The 17,567-nt window shown below is 39.6% G+C and overlaps 1 protein-coding gene across 1 annotated transcript in view; it reads left to right on the forward strand.

The window, feature by feature from the left end:
- The window catches only part of stk10 (serine/threonine kinase 10), a 45,220-nt gene that overhangs the window by 1,368 nt on the left and 26,285 nt on the right, over window positions 1–17,567 (forward strand). The window contains exon 2 of the mRNA XM_031303572.2: window positions 11,851–12,015. Within this exon, the coding sequence (XP_031159432.1) occupies window positions 11,851–12,015 (165 nt within the window). The remainder of the gene's footprint in view (window positions 1–11,850; window positions 12,016–17,567) is intronic.

Consider the following 17,567-nt stretch of genomic DNA (forward strand, 5'->3'; position numbering starts at 1 on the left):
TTAAACCTTATGTAATTTGTCCTATAATGTATCTTTTGAGCAGAGCGAGCATGTGAGGAGTCATGTGGCTAGCCTTTTGACTACACAGAGAAAATAACACAAAAACACAAAGTGAAGCAGTCAGTATATACCATGAACACAAACAATGCTTTCAGTTTGCTTCTAACAAGCTGAGGGGCTGACTGAACATGAAGTGCTTTAAGTTTGAAGAAGCCTTTAGAAGTTAGTTTGTAAATACACAGATTCCTTGAATTTTACTGTGCAGAGGCATACACTGTTCAAACCAAGGACAAACTAAAAGGCACAGATGATTTGCGGCTTATTGTCGTGTTGAATATCGTTCCACTTGAATAATTGGCAAGCTTTCTGACATGTTATGTGCCCCCACTATGTTTTTCCCTTTCTTATACAAATGTCCTCTCCTTGAGTGGGTTGGAGGAGGACAGCTCCACACCTGCATCTGTCAGATGGAGGGAAGGGAGGCAGAGTGGGAGCAGATAATGGCCAAGAGAGGAAATTGTGGGACGGCATCAGGGGACGACTTCCTCTAACAGCTCCCGAACCTCCAAAATCAGTTCGTCTGTGGGAGGGAGAGCTTCAAGTGGTGTATCACATATGTTTTCCGTTGTTAAAGTCTTTGATAGAGCAGGCCTGAGAGAGGGAGGGGGGGCACAGGCCTCTTTAATTGTACAGTGTTGGTTGAGAGCACAGAGTACTCCTGTCAAATTGACTCTCTAAAGGTTAATGTCACCATTGGGAGAACAACAACTCACTTTGTTGCGTAAGGGGAGTGTTAAGGACAAATCAAGCCGTGTGCGTGTTTATATCACAGTAACACTGTGACAGGGGGAACTTTGCCCTTTTATCTCCTCAGACTTCTAAAAGATAGACACAATGTAAAATTGCTCTTAAACTGCTGGACATTGTTTTGATTTTTAAATGGTCACATGCCAGAAAGCTGAAGAACCGCTGGTTTACTGCGTGACTAGTTCACATCCTGAAACTCAAAGACTTCTGAGTCTTTATTTGTATGAAGGAGTGACAACAAATGAAAATGATTTTTATTGTGCATGCTTTTGATTTAAATAGTTTTTGGAGCATTATTCACTAAGAATTTCAAATGAAAACTTAAAGTGTCTATATGTAACTTTCAGTTTGTGTTGATTTTAGCGGCCGCTTTGGACAAAAGCGGTAGTGTTTTTACCACACCTGCTGTCGCAAAGGTCTTTCTTTACGGTGCTTTATTGCCCACTGTATATTACTAAGTTAGCATTACTGGGAGGTCATATAGTCGTGATTAATTTTTTGCTCAACCAGAAAATCATTCATTTACAATAAGAGAATACGTTACAAATGCATCGTTGCATTTCAAGTGTTGCATACTGTAACTTAGCCTACTTTGGATGTATCGTGAGCTAAACCAGATAACGTCACTGTGTCACGAGCCAAAGCATTAAGAGTTTGTTGTAGCAACCAACGTAATGGTAACTTTGATTTATATAGCGCATTTAATTAAACCCAAGGACACTTTATACAAATACAGGGGGACAATGGAAAAGAAAATAGTAGGCCAACACAAACACGGACTAAAGGCTCTGACACACCAACCCGACGGCCGACCTTCAGCAGAAAAGGCCGACTGCCTCCCCAAGTTGGTCAAAAAAGTGTCTCGGAACACACCGAAGCGACGCCGACTTGAGCGTACGTTCTGTGCATGTGCGAGATGTAATATGTCTCCATAACATCAGGCGGCGCTAATCTGTATTGTTGCCCAAAAAAAGAAAACCGGCAGCTGATTGGACGAACGCGTCACGTGGGTCTGGCTTCTCCCGAATTTTAAAGCCAGAACATAATGGCGGCTCGTTCAGGAATACGATCTCATATTTTACTAAAATGGGGAAGGGAAATGTAATTTCATTTCGGCTATTGACGTACAACCACATCGCACAGACTAAAGTTATTTTATGAATGAAATACACATATTACATACCTGAGGGCCACTTCGGGGACATTTTTGAATCATCTGCAATCCCATAATTGTCTCCATCTCTTGAAAGACCGACCAAGTGTGACTCTGGGTTTTGCCCATTGTCTTTCACTTTTCCCTTTTAGCTTTTAGTTGTTCTTCGTTTAACATATATGTAACTTCTAAATACAATTAAAATACAATTAGGACTATATAAAGAAATCTCCTGCTACCCTTTACCTGGCTGGATACAATTACACAGGCTTGTCCGGTGTTTTATATATATATATATATATATATATATATAACTAGCGTTCTTTTCACTGTTAGTCTTGTTTGCTGTTACAGGTCATTTATGATCATCAGATGGAACACAGTTTCAGAGACATTTAAAAGTTACATATAGTCACTTTAATATATGTTCACTTAATAAAAAAAACAACCTTGGTACAAATGATTTTCCCTAAGTGCCGTAGGACATAATTCGACAAAATAAACCAACCAAATTTATATTCATATTCATTTTTAAATGCCGCTACATGGTGTTAGAGCCTCGCAGAAGAAAAAGCATGTAAACAAGCTGTCACCGGGTTACAGTATCACTGTCGACCATTAGTGTGGTGGTTACATACAGTACAGAAAAAACATGAATGCAGTGTTGTTAACTGTACATTGTTTGCAGTTTTGACTACAAGCTGATATTCTATGATTGCTTCAGCCCAGGACCTACGTACATTTGAGAAATGCAGTCAAGTTTCCTTGACATACTGCTCGAAATGCCACGTTGTGCAGACTCCACACACAATACTGTGGTGAACCATTCTCCCTGTAGGGTCTTCATTGCCATCATAACTACTTGAGTCTCTCTCGTACTTAAAGTCATAACAAGAGAATGTCTAACTTCCTGTTCACCCACTGTGTCAAAGGATGTTTTCTTTGTTTTCTACGCATCTGTCTGTGCATGCTTGCACTTGTTGGAAAGTGTGAATGTGTGTGGCGTTTGGCTGCAACTGAAGCATGTAAACAGAGGAGTTGCATTGTTCCCCTCACTAATTAATGGGCCACGTGCCGCTTAGCACATTGCCCTGCTGCCGATGGTTAAGGCTAAGGTTTCCAGATACAAGCAGGTTGTAAATTTATGCTCTGTCAAATTACCATTGAGGGATTAAACCACGGTGCATCTTATCTCTGTTGGACTGTGATGTAAAAGACAGTGGACTTAAACTGCAGCAGAGGACTTGTTTGTGTAATAAGCCACATACTGTAAAAGTATTGCATTACTCTTGATCAAGATGAACAACAATTGTGTATACAATCAGATTCATCCCTTGGTCCGTTATAGACAGGATGTAATCCATAGGTCTATTTTGAAACCCAAGTTAGTTTTTTGAAAAATAATTCATGCACATTCGGTTTGAATAATGGGTCATTTCAGAACCGGTTCAGTTTCTCGGGCCTCTAAAGATATTTACTACCAGGCCAGATGTTGTTGTCAACCTGGATTGCTTAATAATTAGTTGACTTGCAATGACAGATGGGGAATGAGGGAAAGGCTACAGGACTAACATGATTACCCTCTTCAGACAAGTGAAAGAGAAACACACTTGGGTGTCATCAGTGAGGGGGAGGGGCACAGGTTGTAACATCCTCTTTGCAAAGGAAAGCCACAATGTTTATGTGAAATGCCACAGACTTACTTTAGAATACGGCAGTGCCACGAAGAAGACGTATGTTGAAGTGCCTTTAGTGTGATCACCGTCAGACTGGGTCTAATCTCAGGGACCAGCTGGGCCCACAGCAACTGATAGCAGCCCTGTTGAGCGGGCGTGGGCTCAACATGCTGGGAGTCCTTGTGATGACTTATTATTGGCTCGTAGTCATGGGCCTGTGGATCACTTCTAGACAGTTGCACTGAATAATCTTGCATCTTGCAATACCTGTCTGAGCTTGGTTTTAGCAGCACACTCAAACCAGGAGCGTGCAAACCCTCCAATCTGTTGTTACTTGTTTTGTATACTGTAAACTGTAGTCAGGATATGGATCTCATCTATCTTGAGATTCATGCTTTTGAAATATTGTACAAGGTCTTGCATGAGTGATTAAAGAAAGTAGTGTAAACGGGGGTTATTTTCTTTCAAGGCTCTTTGTGGCATATCATGATTTCCTACCTCACTGACCTGCTCTGTACTTGGGACCTTCACTTCAAGTTTTTGAATATGGGACATTTTGCAGTGCTAATCAAAACTTTCACATCCTGAAAAGACTCATTGCTCTATCTTGGGGATAGAGCAATGAGTCACAGAAGCCACAGACGGATGCAATGCTTTCTTTGTCTCTTTTTTTTTTTTATTTTTTTTTTTAAGATTAGTTTTTTGGGGCTTTTCCCTTTTTTATTGTACAGAGACAGTGGATAGACAGGAAAGGGGGAGAGAGATGGGGGATGACGCACAGCAAAGGGCAGCAGGTCGGATTCGAACCCTGCGCCGCTGCAGGACTCAGCCTACATGGGGCGAACACTCTGTCACTCTCTCTTTTTAAGGTTGGGGTTACTATTAGCCATAAGATCAGGTGTGAAGTTCACATTTCTATGCAAATCTCTATGTAGTATTTAGTTTTAGTCACTTTATTGCACAGTAGGTTGTAAGTAAACCAAGATGAATAACTTAACTCTTTTAGTTGTAGTTAGTAGCACCGACAAATTCAACCCTTACCCTCAAAAACAGACCACTGATTAGGCCTATGCATGACTGCTCAGTCAAGTTTAAATCTACTTTAGGGTACCTTTTTCTTCTCACAACAGACCCAACATGGTATTCTGGTTGCTTTTTTGGTTTTGTCACTCCCTCCCCAGAACCCCATGTTGACATTTTTACTTTTTGCTGCTGGTATAATACTTTTTCATGATACATTTTACACTGTAACGTTTGTATTTTAGAAAAAAAATCAAAAAGAAGTGGCATGTCTTGTAAAACAATTTTTGGGCTTGAACACATAGAGGTAAATGGGCCTATCTTATCGTCTTCTAATTAACAAGTTGTTGTTTCGGTATTAGCAAGGCGAAGGTTTTGTTTCAAAGTAATCTAGTATAAATGTTGTTTTCTTATACAAATTTATATAATCTAGCACATAATAAACTATGATTAAACAGGTTATCATGCTTTCCATAATCATGTTCCAAGAGTCACATAAATTGCATTATAATACACTATCCGAATAATCACTTCTAATTTCCTTGATAGACTTGATATCTTTTGATAATTATTCATATTATTAGAGCTGCAAAGATTAATCGATTAGTTGTCAACTTTTAAATTAATCGCCAACTATTTTGATAATCGATTAGTCGGTTTGAGTCATTTTTTAAGACAAAAGTAAAAAATTCTTTGATTCCAGCTTCTTAAATGTGAATAATTTCGAGTTTCTACTCTCCTCTGTGACAGTAAACTGAATATCTTTGAGTTGTGGACAAAACAAGACATTTTGAGGATGTCATCTTGGGCTTTTGGGAAACACTGATCCACAGTTTTCACCATTTTCTGACATTTTATAGACCAAACAACTAATATTTAATATTCAACAGATTAATCGACTATGAAAATAATCATTAGTTGCAGCCCTACTTACTATGTTATTTAAAAAATATTCATATCGACTTTTAAACTCATAATGTCTTTACTACAAAGAACACTGTCTTTTACTGCATTATGTTTTGATTGATTATCAGTTCTAGGGTCTTTTTAGGAGAATTATTAAACTAATTTAATTCACAAATGTTTGTCTACAGATGTCCCTCGCAAGCTGCATACATCCCCAACAATCTCCACCAAGAAGTCGATTTAGTGAATGAATCAAACTGAAACTGTAAAAGTGATGGAGACATTTCCCCCCCATCCACAGTGGAAATTACTCTTGTGGTTATTACTATAGAAACTTGACAAATATTTACTCCTATTTTCTCAAGTGTTCACAGCATGTCACTTCTCTGAGACAATGTAATAGAACAAGACAAAAAAAGCTGTTTAGATAGCCTACTTTGTCCAACAAATCAGTGGCCTACATGTTGCTGTTTAGCGTACTGGACTTGTGCACCTTGTTGATCTGAATGAGAGATCATCACTTCCACAGGCGTCTGCTGTCAGAGGTGAGGTTTTATTAGCTGCTGTCATTATGAGGAGCTGAGAACCTCATTCCTGTTAGCAGACACACGCCTACAGAGGAGGGGCGGTTTCCAGGTTTATGACGGGGCAAAGGTCTAACATATACACACATTCCCCAGAAGGGGCTTGTGAGTGTGTGTTGGGAGAAACTATAACGCTGTATACAAGCCAAAAATACATGTCAGCATGTGGTATGCTTATTCAACCTGGAGGTGACTGACCCCAGAGTAAGTTCTGCGTTATTGGTTACAGGAGGTCATCTGGCCCATTCAGTCTTATGGTTAACTATACATCATTCTTTTCAGGCTACAGTCTAAATAGGTAAGGACTCATTAAAAATAGATGTTGAGAATATATTTTTTTATTTTTAAATTTTTTAGGTCACCATTTTCAAACTGGCTGAGCTAAATCTGGGTCATTTACAGTGGCTTTGCTGTTGATTAATGAACATTGTCCCGGTTATAAAAAATAAAAAATAAAAAAAAATGAAATGAGAAGCTGATGGTAATTTTTTTATATTTTTTTATATTTCTGGTTATTTTTAGGTTTTAAAGTCATAACTTGTCACAGGCTTCATTTCCATTTTGAGTGTGATCCAAAGCAGTGCTTTTAGGTCAACATACCTACAATAATCATTAATGCCTCACCATCAGTCAACACAGATACAGTATTAAACATTATTATTCACAACTTGATTCATTTTGAAAAGACTGTTTCTGAATACCAAATGACACACACACACACACACACACACACACACACACACACACACACACACAAAAGACTGGAAGCGTGTGGTTTTATGTGCGTGTGTTTGCTTAGTCTGCCAGTACATACAGTATGTTTGTATGCCAACACAAGGGTCAGTAACATCTGCTTTTTCTAAAGCTCTTGTTGAGCAGCAGCCGGTGTGCTTATCGGTCATGGATTGTGGCCTTCAGACAGACTGTTACTGAAAACAGATGGATAAATATACATGACAGATGGGGGGGGGAAGAGATATACAGGCAGAGATGACAGACAAATTTAGTGAGGGAGACAAAAGATGTGCAGTGTAGCAGACGATGAATGATGAGGCAGGATGGGAGAGAGGTGTGCTGTACATATGCCGCAATAAGAGGATTAAAAACAGAAAAAAACTATGTAAGGTGTTAAAAAAGTTAGATCATACTCTGGGAGATGGATAAAATGCATGCAGATCAACTGATGGATGACTGATAGAAAAACATAAGGAAACTAGAGAAAACGGATGCCCAAACGTAGGTTTTGTCCTTTTCTATCGAAATTGCAATGAAATGAAAATTATGTGTGTTTTTATAATGGGATTTGGTAAGCGTCGATGACCACTTGAGCTATAATCTTCATTTGTCTTTCCGTTGTATTTATTTAGATAGTTACATATGTCCTTTTCACACCGCAATATAAAATATTATTGTATTTAGGTGTTAGTCAGTTGATACGTACTTGTACTTTTCTGTTTTTACAGTCTCTAGCATTTTGCTGTGTTAGTCTCTAGGTCTTTTATTTAGTTCCCGGTGGTCTGTGCCACAGCTTATATGTGGTAAAATAATACTATGTGGAGTCATTTACTAAATTAGAAGAGGACTTGCAGATGCTTGAAACGTACAATGGCACTACATTTTCGTCTTTTTAGGCAATGTGTTGAAGAGTGTGCCTGTTCTTCTGCCAGGTTGGGTCCTCTAAGTAATCCTTTTGCACTTAACCTACATGAAAGCCAAGTCACTAATGAACAGGAAAATGGCCAGGCAGAGAGCGAGTGAGACAAACTGCATGACGGAGCAGAAACAAGTCCTCCTCATCTCCATGGAAACCAGACCCCAAACAAAGCTGAAGACTGTTGTTGTCCTCTGGAGGAGAGTTAGAGAGAGAAGAGTCAGTGGGTTAGAAGCAGTGAAGCGTTGTTTTCTCTTGGGATGGCTACAGCAGCTACAGTGTGTAGTGGACTGTATTCCTACTTCTTCAGTGCTGTGGTTGTGAACTAGCCTAGAAATCTCGACGCACCCTAGCAGCAGCAAATGTAATTTGCAGCCAGGGTCATTATCTTGATGTGGGTCTGGCTTGTCAGGCTAGTTGTGAATGGTTATTAGGTAATAATTCAGTGTTTTTCTGTATAACTTGCTGACATCTGCCATTTCTGCGTTCTTTTGTTTTCTTGACACTTTATTTTGTCACATGTAGATAAACTGAGAATAGGTGCCTTCTGTTAGTCTTGCGATCACTAGACCAAGCTCAATCTTTTAAGATTGAACATTAGTCTGGGGAGTCTGCTCTATATTTTCTACTGCACAAGAGGCGTGATCAACGGGCATAGTTCAAATGACTCTACGCAATTGGATAGTCCTTCAACCAATCAGACCAACGATCCAGGTGACGTAGCAGCGACAGCGGCATCAACGGGTTGCTGTGCTTTGGTGGCCGTTATGTTGAATGTAAACAAGAAGCTGCTTGGTCGCTTCTCTATCGTCATCGTGTTAAACCCGCCAATAGTGTGCCAGGTGGATAAGCCAGTTTGTGATTGGTCCCCCAAAATTGTAGTAAAACGGAAGCAGAATAGATAAACATACAGGTTTTCAGCCTGAGCTGCAGGGCGAAATCAAAACGCCGGCAGATCGGGCTGGGTTTACCCAGTCTAGCCTTCTGTGCCAACTGGTAACAACTTGTGTCATCCCTATAAAGCTGAAAAAATTAAGGGTGGCATGTAGGCGATTGTGCCGCTCTGAGACCTTTTGTTTTGTACAACTTGTATGACTTTGACTTGTGTTTTGTTTTCATTTTGAACCCCCCACTGGAGTTGAACCAATCAACATGGCGTTGACATTTTGAAGGTGTGACTACACATCAGCCCCTCTACGGTTACCCATAACACCCTTCTATGTGTAGGTTTGCAGACACGATTACATGTATCTTCGGAAAAGCATAATGTTAGCTTTACTCAGACCACTTGTGTGCCAATAATAGTTGTTAAAAGTGTGAAATTTTGCTTTTGCATCCTAGTATTAAAAGCACAAAAAACGTATTATTTCTCCCACATGTTGCTAAAATCTGACGGTTGTATGATATATCATGTTTAATTTAAAACTTTATTTTACTACTCCTGTGATCGCTCAAAGGCGGTGTAAAGATGCATCATCATCAGTACAGGTTTGAAAGTCAGGCAAGAATGCTTATATATTTGGTTTTAATTATGCATTTGTGTATCCAGTGTTCTTTGGATCATTGGCTTTTTTTTTTTTTTTTTCTTTTTTTTTCAGAAATGAATCATACAAGATGCAATAAGCTCCTGAAAGGTGAAGATACTATGTCAGGATGTGAAGTATGGTCAGCAGACTTTAAACAAACAGAATGTGTACATTTTGACAAAATTAACCTTACATTAGAGTGATCTGACGCGTTCCTCATAGACGAGATTTTGTGTTTGTTGGGAGAATCTGCTGCTGGTAATTGTCAAGGTTGTTCAGATTTAAATGGAGTTAAGAAGGATGATGGCTCCTCCTGCAATTATTTTTCTCTTGTGTACATCAAAAGACGCACAAACATACACTTGTGCTTTGATGTCACGCTAACTTGTAGGAAGTGAGGAGGTCCCTTGTGAGATACAATGAGGCGTTTCAGTGTAATTTCCTCTCTGCGCAGTGTATATACTTGGTAAGGTGCACACATAAACATACACACATGTTTGCATATTATACTTGAGGACCCTTGACTTAACACATTCCCTGTGCCATGCAGAGAGCCACCACATAAATACGTAATGCTCATTTTTCTCAGTCTACCCTCTTTGTCCACTTCCCCAACCATCTGAAGGCCAGAGGCACATTCCTCTGCGTGCGTGTGTGTGTGTGTGTGTGTGGACACATTACAATACTCCTACTTGTTCAGATATACAGTACAGTAAGTCAGCTATCATTATATTGGTCTGTGAATCTGACACACAATGAGAAATAAAAGAGGAGGAAAGAATGAGGATGGCATTTGTTTCGTGGACAGGCAGTAGATATAGTTCTAGGACAGATAACATGACATAAAACATAGCAGCTTAAATATAGCCTCTCTTGTTACAATAAATGTTGTAGTTTACATTGTGTGCATTTCTGAAACCGTGACTTAAACATGGCAATATTATATTAAATGTCTTCTAAAGATGCATTTAAAGTATGTAGAGCTTTTTCTTTTACAGAGTGGTGGCGGAACACCAACAAACGTACCCTAGGCGCATATACAGTACCAGTATGTCTGGAGCCACTTCTACTGGAAATCAGACCCCAGGCAGTAAGTTTGTCAAGGCTGACAGTGTTGGTGCAGGAGGGGAGCAAATAGCAGAGAGCTGAGATGTTAGCGGAGGAGTGAAAGTGTCTGGTGTCTCCGTGTTTACTTGTTAACTGACTGATGGTTTAATGGCAGGAGGAGACGTCCTGGTGACTCGCACTGTGGGTTGCCCTGGTGTGGGGCCAGTCTGGCTTCTCCGGAACTCTATTTGACAAACACACACACACACACACACACACACACATACACACACACACACACACACACACACACACACACACACACACAGTCACAGCGAGTGTGTGTTGCTGCAAGCCTGTTCTGTTTTTTCAGATGTTTTCCCACAGCTCCTGTAAAAGCGTGGATGCATCAGAGCCCCACAGGCTGTTTAGTCTGTCATGTTTCTACAGGTCACTGGGTGGACACGTGCACATGTACATGCATCCTCCATTTCTCACCATGATATATCACTGTCAAGACATATTTTGTCATTCATGCACCAACTTTTACACTCCCATAGTCAGTAGTGTTCCTCTTGAGCACTCACAGCCTGCTGTTTTATCCTTCAGGTGTTTCTAGCTAGAGAGGTTCAAGTGTGTAATTGTCTAAAAATTACAGTATAGATCTTTTGTGGAATTGTCTTCAATCGCATATAATTTGACAGTGTTGGAGGTTCCTAACAATGGTGCATCATGGATCACCACCTCTGTTTTTGACTCTTATTTTCAGTTTTGAATTGTCCCCGGTCGTGCTTTTGCAATCACGACACTGAACATGTGGTTCTGTCTGCAGTCAAACATTAATGTCACGTTTAGCCACAAAATCCCATCAGTCAGCATTCACGACAATCTGGATGTACATCATGTGTTTGGTGCCTTGTGCCTCACTCTGAGTCACCCTCTGATTTGAGTGTTTTGATGCTTTCCAGAAAGGTGAACAATCTACTCATGTTTACGTTCGTGTACCACTTTATTACTCAGAATTACTTGGAATTCAATGTCTGTGTGTGCATCTTACTTAAGCCACACTGACACTTGACGGCTTTTGTGTTTCGCAGAGTGATAGGCACATGCAAGAAGCTGGATGTCTGTATTTTTTTATTAGTATAGTAGTATTACTTAAAAAAAAAAAAATGCAGGCAGAAATGTTTAGCAACAGTGTGATCCATTTTCTTCACACCCCCTATATATCACACAGCCACACCCTGTATTTCCACCACTATTAATATTTTCTGGGGAAGTTTGTGATTTTAAAAAATGCTCTCTCTGGAGAAGTGATCATAGGATTATTTACACTTAAAAACATGACACTTGTATTCACATTTTCTGTATAAAGAGTTTTAGCCCTAAAAGAGAGGAAGTAAAATGCAAGAACCCATGAAACAGGCCTGCCATTACTCAAGCATGTTGAATTCAATGTGCTGTTTCTCTGTCTCTTCAGGCCAGGAACAAGGAGACAGGAGTTCTGGCTGCAGCCAAAGTGATCGAGACTAAATGTGAGGAGGAGCTGGAGGACTACATCGTTGAGATTGACATCCTGGCTAAATGTGATCACCGCTACATTGTCAAGCTGCTTGACGCATTTTACCATGACAACAAACTCTGGGTAGGTAACAGAGGAATCTGGTTGAGACATCCAGCTTGACGTAACCCCTCTCTTTTTTTGTTTTACCTTTCCTTCACTGAACACTCACACATGCTCCTAGTAAAAATATGAATCGCCCATATTATTGTGTTTGCACATTTAAGCACTTAAACTGAACAAAGAAAAAATGGACTGATTTTTGAAAAAATTGTACTTGAACAGGCTGTGTTGTGCTGCTGTGTGAGAACACTGTGGTCAAGGCTGCTGTTGTATTAAACTGGTGCATAATGTACCAAAGGGACCTTATCTTCTGTCTACACTGTTACCCTCTTCACAAGATGTATTCTTTTTGAGGAGTTTCTGTTGCCTTTCCAAACAGAGCCACAACACAGAAACTTGAACGATCAACAGGGAAGTGGAAAAACAGACATTTTTAACCTTGTATGTTGGCAGGCTCATGGGATGTTTCATTTCAATCTGTGACTGCCTTGTTGTTTTATTGCAACACTATCTCATCCAGAGTATATTTCTTCTATATATGAAAGCTCTGCTGAATAATAAAGATAAGAAAAGTGGATTGCCTAAATGGGGATGACAGAAGACCCCCCCCAAGGGTGACATAATGCATCAGAAATGACCCAATCCTCACCCTGATGTTAAAGCAAGAATGAAGATGGATTTCAGTTCAGTGTTTTCTGCTCTCAAGTTATTTTCCCTCTCCACATTCGCTCACTGGGTCAAGTGTTCAACTCCCCCTGTAATCTCCCAGTGTATCTGGCCAAGAAAATAATAGTGACCTCATGCTGGGGCACAACCTTGAATATCTGAGGAATTACAAGGCAGTCGTAAGACTAAAGATAGTTATTTATTTATTTATTTATTTATAACTATTTTTTTTACCCCTCTACTTGTGGTATTATTATGAATGTAAGATTTAGAATTTAGATGTAACTGTTCTTTCCTTAAGCTCCCTTCTTAAGTTATTAAAACAATAGTAATTGTTAAGTACCAGATTTTAGTCCTTTTGGATTGGGCAACACCCGTGGTTACTGTGGTAACAGCAAGTGTGGTTTGCTACTACAGCAAGTAGAACTGAGAAGCAGGGCAGTGGAGGTATCTAATGGCTTTCTGTGGAGGCTATTTCTTCTTCCATTACTCCCTTTCAAAAATGAAAAGTGATCCGCTGATGGAAAATGCCCAAAATGACCATTTTCTTGTTTTGTAGACTCAATTTTTTTATGAACAATCAATAGTTTCCTGTGGCTGCTTCAAAATAAAAGCAACCGCCATATTCACCAGTTGAGCGCTTTTAATGTGAAGTGGCGGCAGTATGATGTTCAGTTTGTTCACTCCGACACTACCAAAGAGAACTACTATATAGAGAGATATTTACTGGATGTAAATACATCACACATTGGCTATTGTAGAGAAAAATGTTGACCATAAATAGTATCAACAATGGGGTTTGATTTCATGAAAATCTTAAGGATTATATAACTTTAAGTCTAGCAAAAAATGACCGACACTGACAAACCCCAGGATTGATTAAAAGTTTTGAGTACAACGCAAATATTACACACCTCAAACCTGACTAACCATCTAGATATGACCGGTCTCTGCCTCTACATAGCCCCAGAGCAGAGCTAGTCATGGTTGTTTTGTCCTCAGCTGGAATTCCTGAGTGTGAAAGGTGAACGTCCTCCATCAGTCAAAGCTGGACTGTGAGACTGGGTTAGTTTGTGCTGATAATTCACATGTACAAAGATCCCTTCCTGCAGCATTCAGACCACATGCTTCCTGTCTGTGTTTGTTGCTTCAGTGTCACATTTTGCTTTACTGTCTCACTTCCAAGCTGTGCTCAGATAGTTTTCTATTCTTTTAGATATTCTCTAATCTCTTGACAATCTCTTATTCAGCTTGTGTTTTAAGAGCAACCGACTTTTCTGGGTTAGTGTACAAACTCACCACCAAAATGCACATACGAGCATCTGACCGGCAGTAGAATAATTATATACAACATGACAAAGTGAACAAGCTAGCCTCAGGATCTCAACAATTTGACCAGTGGTTGGCGGTCAGGCCTCAGTAACCTCTAGCTGGGTGGACTGGGCAGGGGTGAGATGACCCACCCGTTCTGCTTTCTACTGAGTTAGAGAGGAATAGAGGAAGAGAGAGAGAGAGAGACGGTGAGAAAAGGGCTGTTTGTTCCCGTTCAGGAACAATCTGGTCTTGAGGCTGGAGGGGCAGCCAGGCCCACGGCGTGAGAAAAAGAGGGCCTTTAACATGGGGAAGGGACTGCTGACATCAGCACACTGAGAAGAACGAACAACGAGGGAGAGAAGGGAGGTTAAACAGATGACAAAGAGAGACGATAAACGCACAAAATAACTTGCACGCATCATTTAGAAGCATAGTTAAGTGTTCCTGATTAAATGGTTTGTTCACCCACACGACAAAAAAAACACATTGCCTTGCTTACCTCTGTTTTATTTTGAGATATACCTCCCTGAGATTTACGCTGCCACCCAAATACTAATGGAATCCATAGGGACTATTTCTTCTAAAATAAAAACTCTTGCTGCATTATCCAGAGTAATGGGGACACTGTTTCTAAAGAGACAATTTTGCTTCTCGACTTTTTGGTGCTTGGAGCCCCATAAACACCATAAACAAAATTCCATGCCACATTCCATTCCTGCCTATATTGTATTGGGTGAAAGCAGAAATCTGAGAGACTTGTATCTCATCATCTGGGCAAAACCCGCATGTCTCAATGGTTAGATACCACTAAACTGCCCTGCAAAAGGCAGTAACTTTGTTTTTGGTCGAAAGTTACTGATATTTTTGGAACATTCAAGACATCCTTTATAATGTGGATAAGTATCTTGAGTCAGTTTCGTTGTTTTTTCGAGAAAATAATGGGTTGTCGTAACAGTAACTTATAAAAGCCCAGGAGAAAACCAAGGCAGAACACCATAACACCAGTAACTGCTCTTTGACTTTGTTTTGGAATGCTCAATTTGAGTTACGGTACAGGATAGCAATAAGTACAGTAAATGGCTATAAGTAATTGTAAATCATCAGACATATAGGCCATGATCACTACATTTTTATAGATGTGTTACTATAATGATTTTGTATATGGTGATCAGCAACAAAATATTGATAATTTGGAAGTTACTGCCTTTAGCCTTGGCGTGACCTTTCACTTTTTGCAGACAATACAAAGGCAGAGTACAGTAACTTCAAAATAGAGGTCAAAAGTCAAGTTTGAGCTCAAGATTTTTTTATGTAGATACATTGGATTTAATTGCCAGATTTCCAGTGTCCTACCTATAATTCATTTGGCTGCACAACTAAAAAACTTTAAAGTCATTTTTCTCAGTTCCACACTCTGGCGAGTTAAGGTCTTTTGCCTTTGTAGGGCAGTAGAGGTAAGTGACAAAATGTTTTTTTTGTCATTTTGGGGAATCAGTGTAGAAATCCAGCAGAAAATGTCTAATGAAGGAGGTAAAGTATCATAATAGGTGCTTTTAGCCAAGTTTCAAATCAGAGTTGTGAAAGCCCAATATCTATTCATCTGAACCTACCATAAATATAGTATGATAGGAGCAGCTTTTCTACACCAAACGTGAGAATATAGACATGACAGTTTCTAGATTCAATATCTCGTGGTTTAACCTATGGGTTTAACCCATTTAATGCACTGTGAACATGTTCGAAAGTGTTTAACGTGTTTGAGTTTTTCCACTTCTGTGTGTGTTTGTGGTCCCAGAGTCAGTTATTTTCAAGTGCCTTCAGTTTGACAAAGAAGGCAGAGACGATTGGGCTCTCGCTGTAAAATAATTTTGCTTGGTGTTTTTAGACGCACTGAGACAAGGACATTTTTTTTTTTAAATATTATATGTTTGCCATATTTGCATACAGTGAGGTCTACATAATGTTACCTGCTGTGGTTGCTAGGAGATTTGTGATGACACTGGAAAGCAAATCGGTAGGAGTCCGTTTGCTGTATTTTTTGGCACCACCTCATATACACACATCACTGAAGCATTAGTCATGTTCACAGTGTGACAAAGTATAACAGTGTGTCTGTGATTGAGGTTTTTTATGCTCATATTTCTTTCTTTATTCGGCATTGCAGTTTCTAAGCAGATCATTGTTGGCAAATAGCCTTTTACATCTTTTAGACTTGGGACAAAATGAGGTGGGAAATCTTAGAGCTGTGACTCAAAAGAAAAAAAGTGATTGACTTTTGGGTGTTCCCGTGTGTGTTTGTAAGTGAGAGGGATAGGTAAAGCTTGTGTCTGCGTGTGTTCAGCCCTTAGTAGGTATGCGTTGCACGTACAGTAGCTTGACCAGTCGGAGCACATTCTTCACCGCAACACAACAAGTCATCCAGAATTATTTCAGGCAGGGAGAGCAAATGTGGTTGCAGAGACCCTGACGCAAACACAAACCAGTTGCTTGTGACACAGTAGTGTAATCTACAGCTGTTTAGGTTGGGCAGTACAATGTGTTACTACTGAAGGGCAGCTCATTTAATTCAGGGGGTTGGTTTTTAAACAGAGGAGAAATAGAAATAATGTGTGTTTTGCTTTGCGGTGAGCAGGAATAGGGAAATGGTTCGTACTGAAATGTGTAATGAACATCCCTCTGGGGAGCGCTTTAAAACTAGATTATTTTATCAGCATTTACTCAACACTGCATGGACATATAGTTAAAAACACATTTTAACAATCTATCCAAATCCAAAGTACAAAGTAAATTGGACCCGGAAATGTTCATTTTAAAATGCCTCTGAAATGTTCTTCTTACTGTAAGTGATGGGGTACCATATGAAGTAAAGCCCTACCAATAATGGATTTTGAGGTCGATAATGATATTATTTGTTCGAAAAATATGACGATTTATCAGCCAATAGTATTTTTTTTAAAACATAAACAAATAATTATCTTATTTGTTTACGTGTACCTGCAATCTTGAACAACTTTGATTTGTGTTTTTTTTCTGTGCTGGTTTGAGGTGGGCGTGGCTATACTGGAAAAAGGTGATGTCACCTTCCGGATTTCTAGACCAATCAAAACTTAACAACATAAGAAAGCAGAATCTTGAACCAAACACAAACAATAACCAGATAAAGCAGATCAGCAGAGTTTTGAGTGTTAAACGTTGATTAATTTGCAAATTACAATGTATTTATTAGGGGTCCAAGCCCGAGGGGGCAGGGAACCGCGTTTGCAAGGCGTTTTCAGGACAGGTCCAGATCCCTGCAAGGTCCTCAGACAAAAAAAATTGTAAAAATACACGCGTTCCTGAATTCAGCTGAATCTCCTGATATAGGCCACGCCCATTTATGCCTAGACTTTTATGCACGAAAAATCACGATTTATCGTAAACCTATTTTTTCTAAGTCTGCTTAGACGTGCGACCGATCTGTAGCATCTCCAACCAAATATTACACACATGGACCACTAGGTGGCACTATAATGTCGAACGTGTTTTTGCCTACAACTCCCACATTACACATTAGAAAACCTTACATCCACGTGTTCCTTGAATCAAGCTGAATC

The sequence above is a fragment of the Sander lucioperca genome, chromosome 13, assembly GCF_008315115.2.
Source record: "Sander lucioperca isolate FBNREF2018 chromosome 13, SLUC_FBN_1.2, whole genome shotgun sequence".
Classification (NCBI taxonomy): Eukaryota; Metazoa; Chordata; class Actinopteri; order Perciformes; family Percidae; genus Sander; species Sander lucioperca.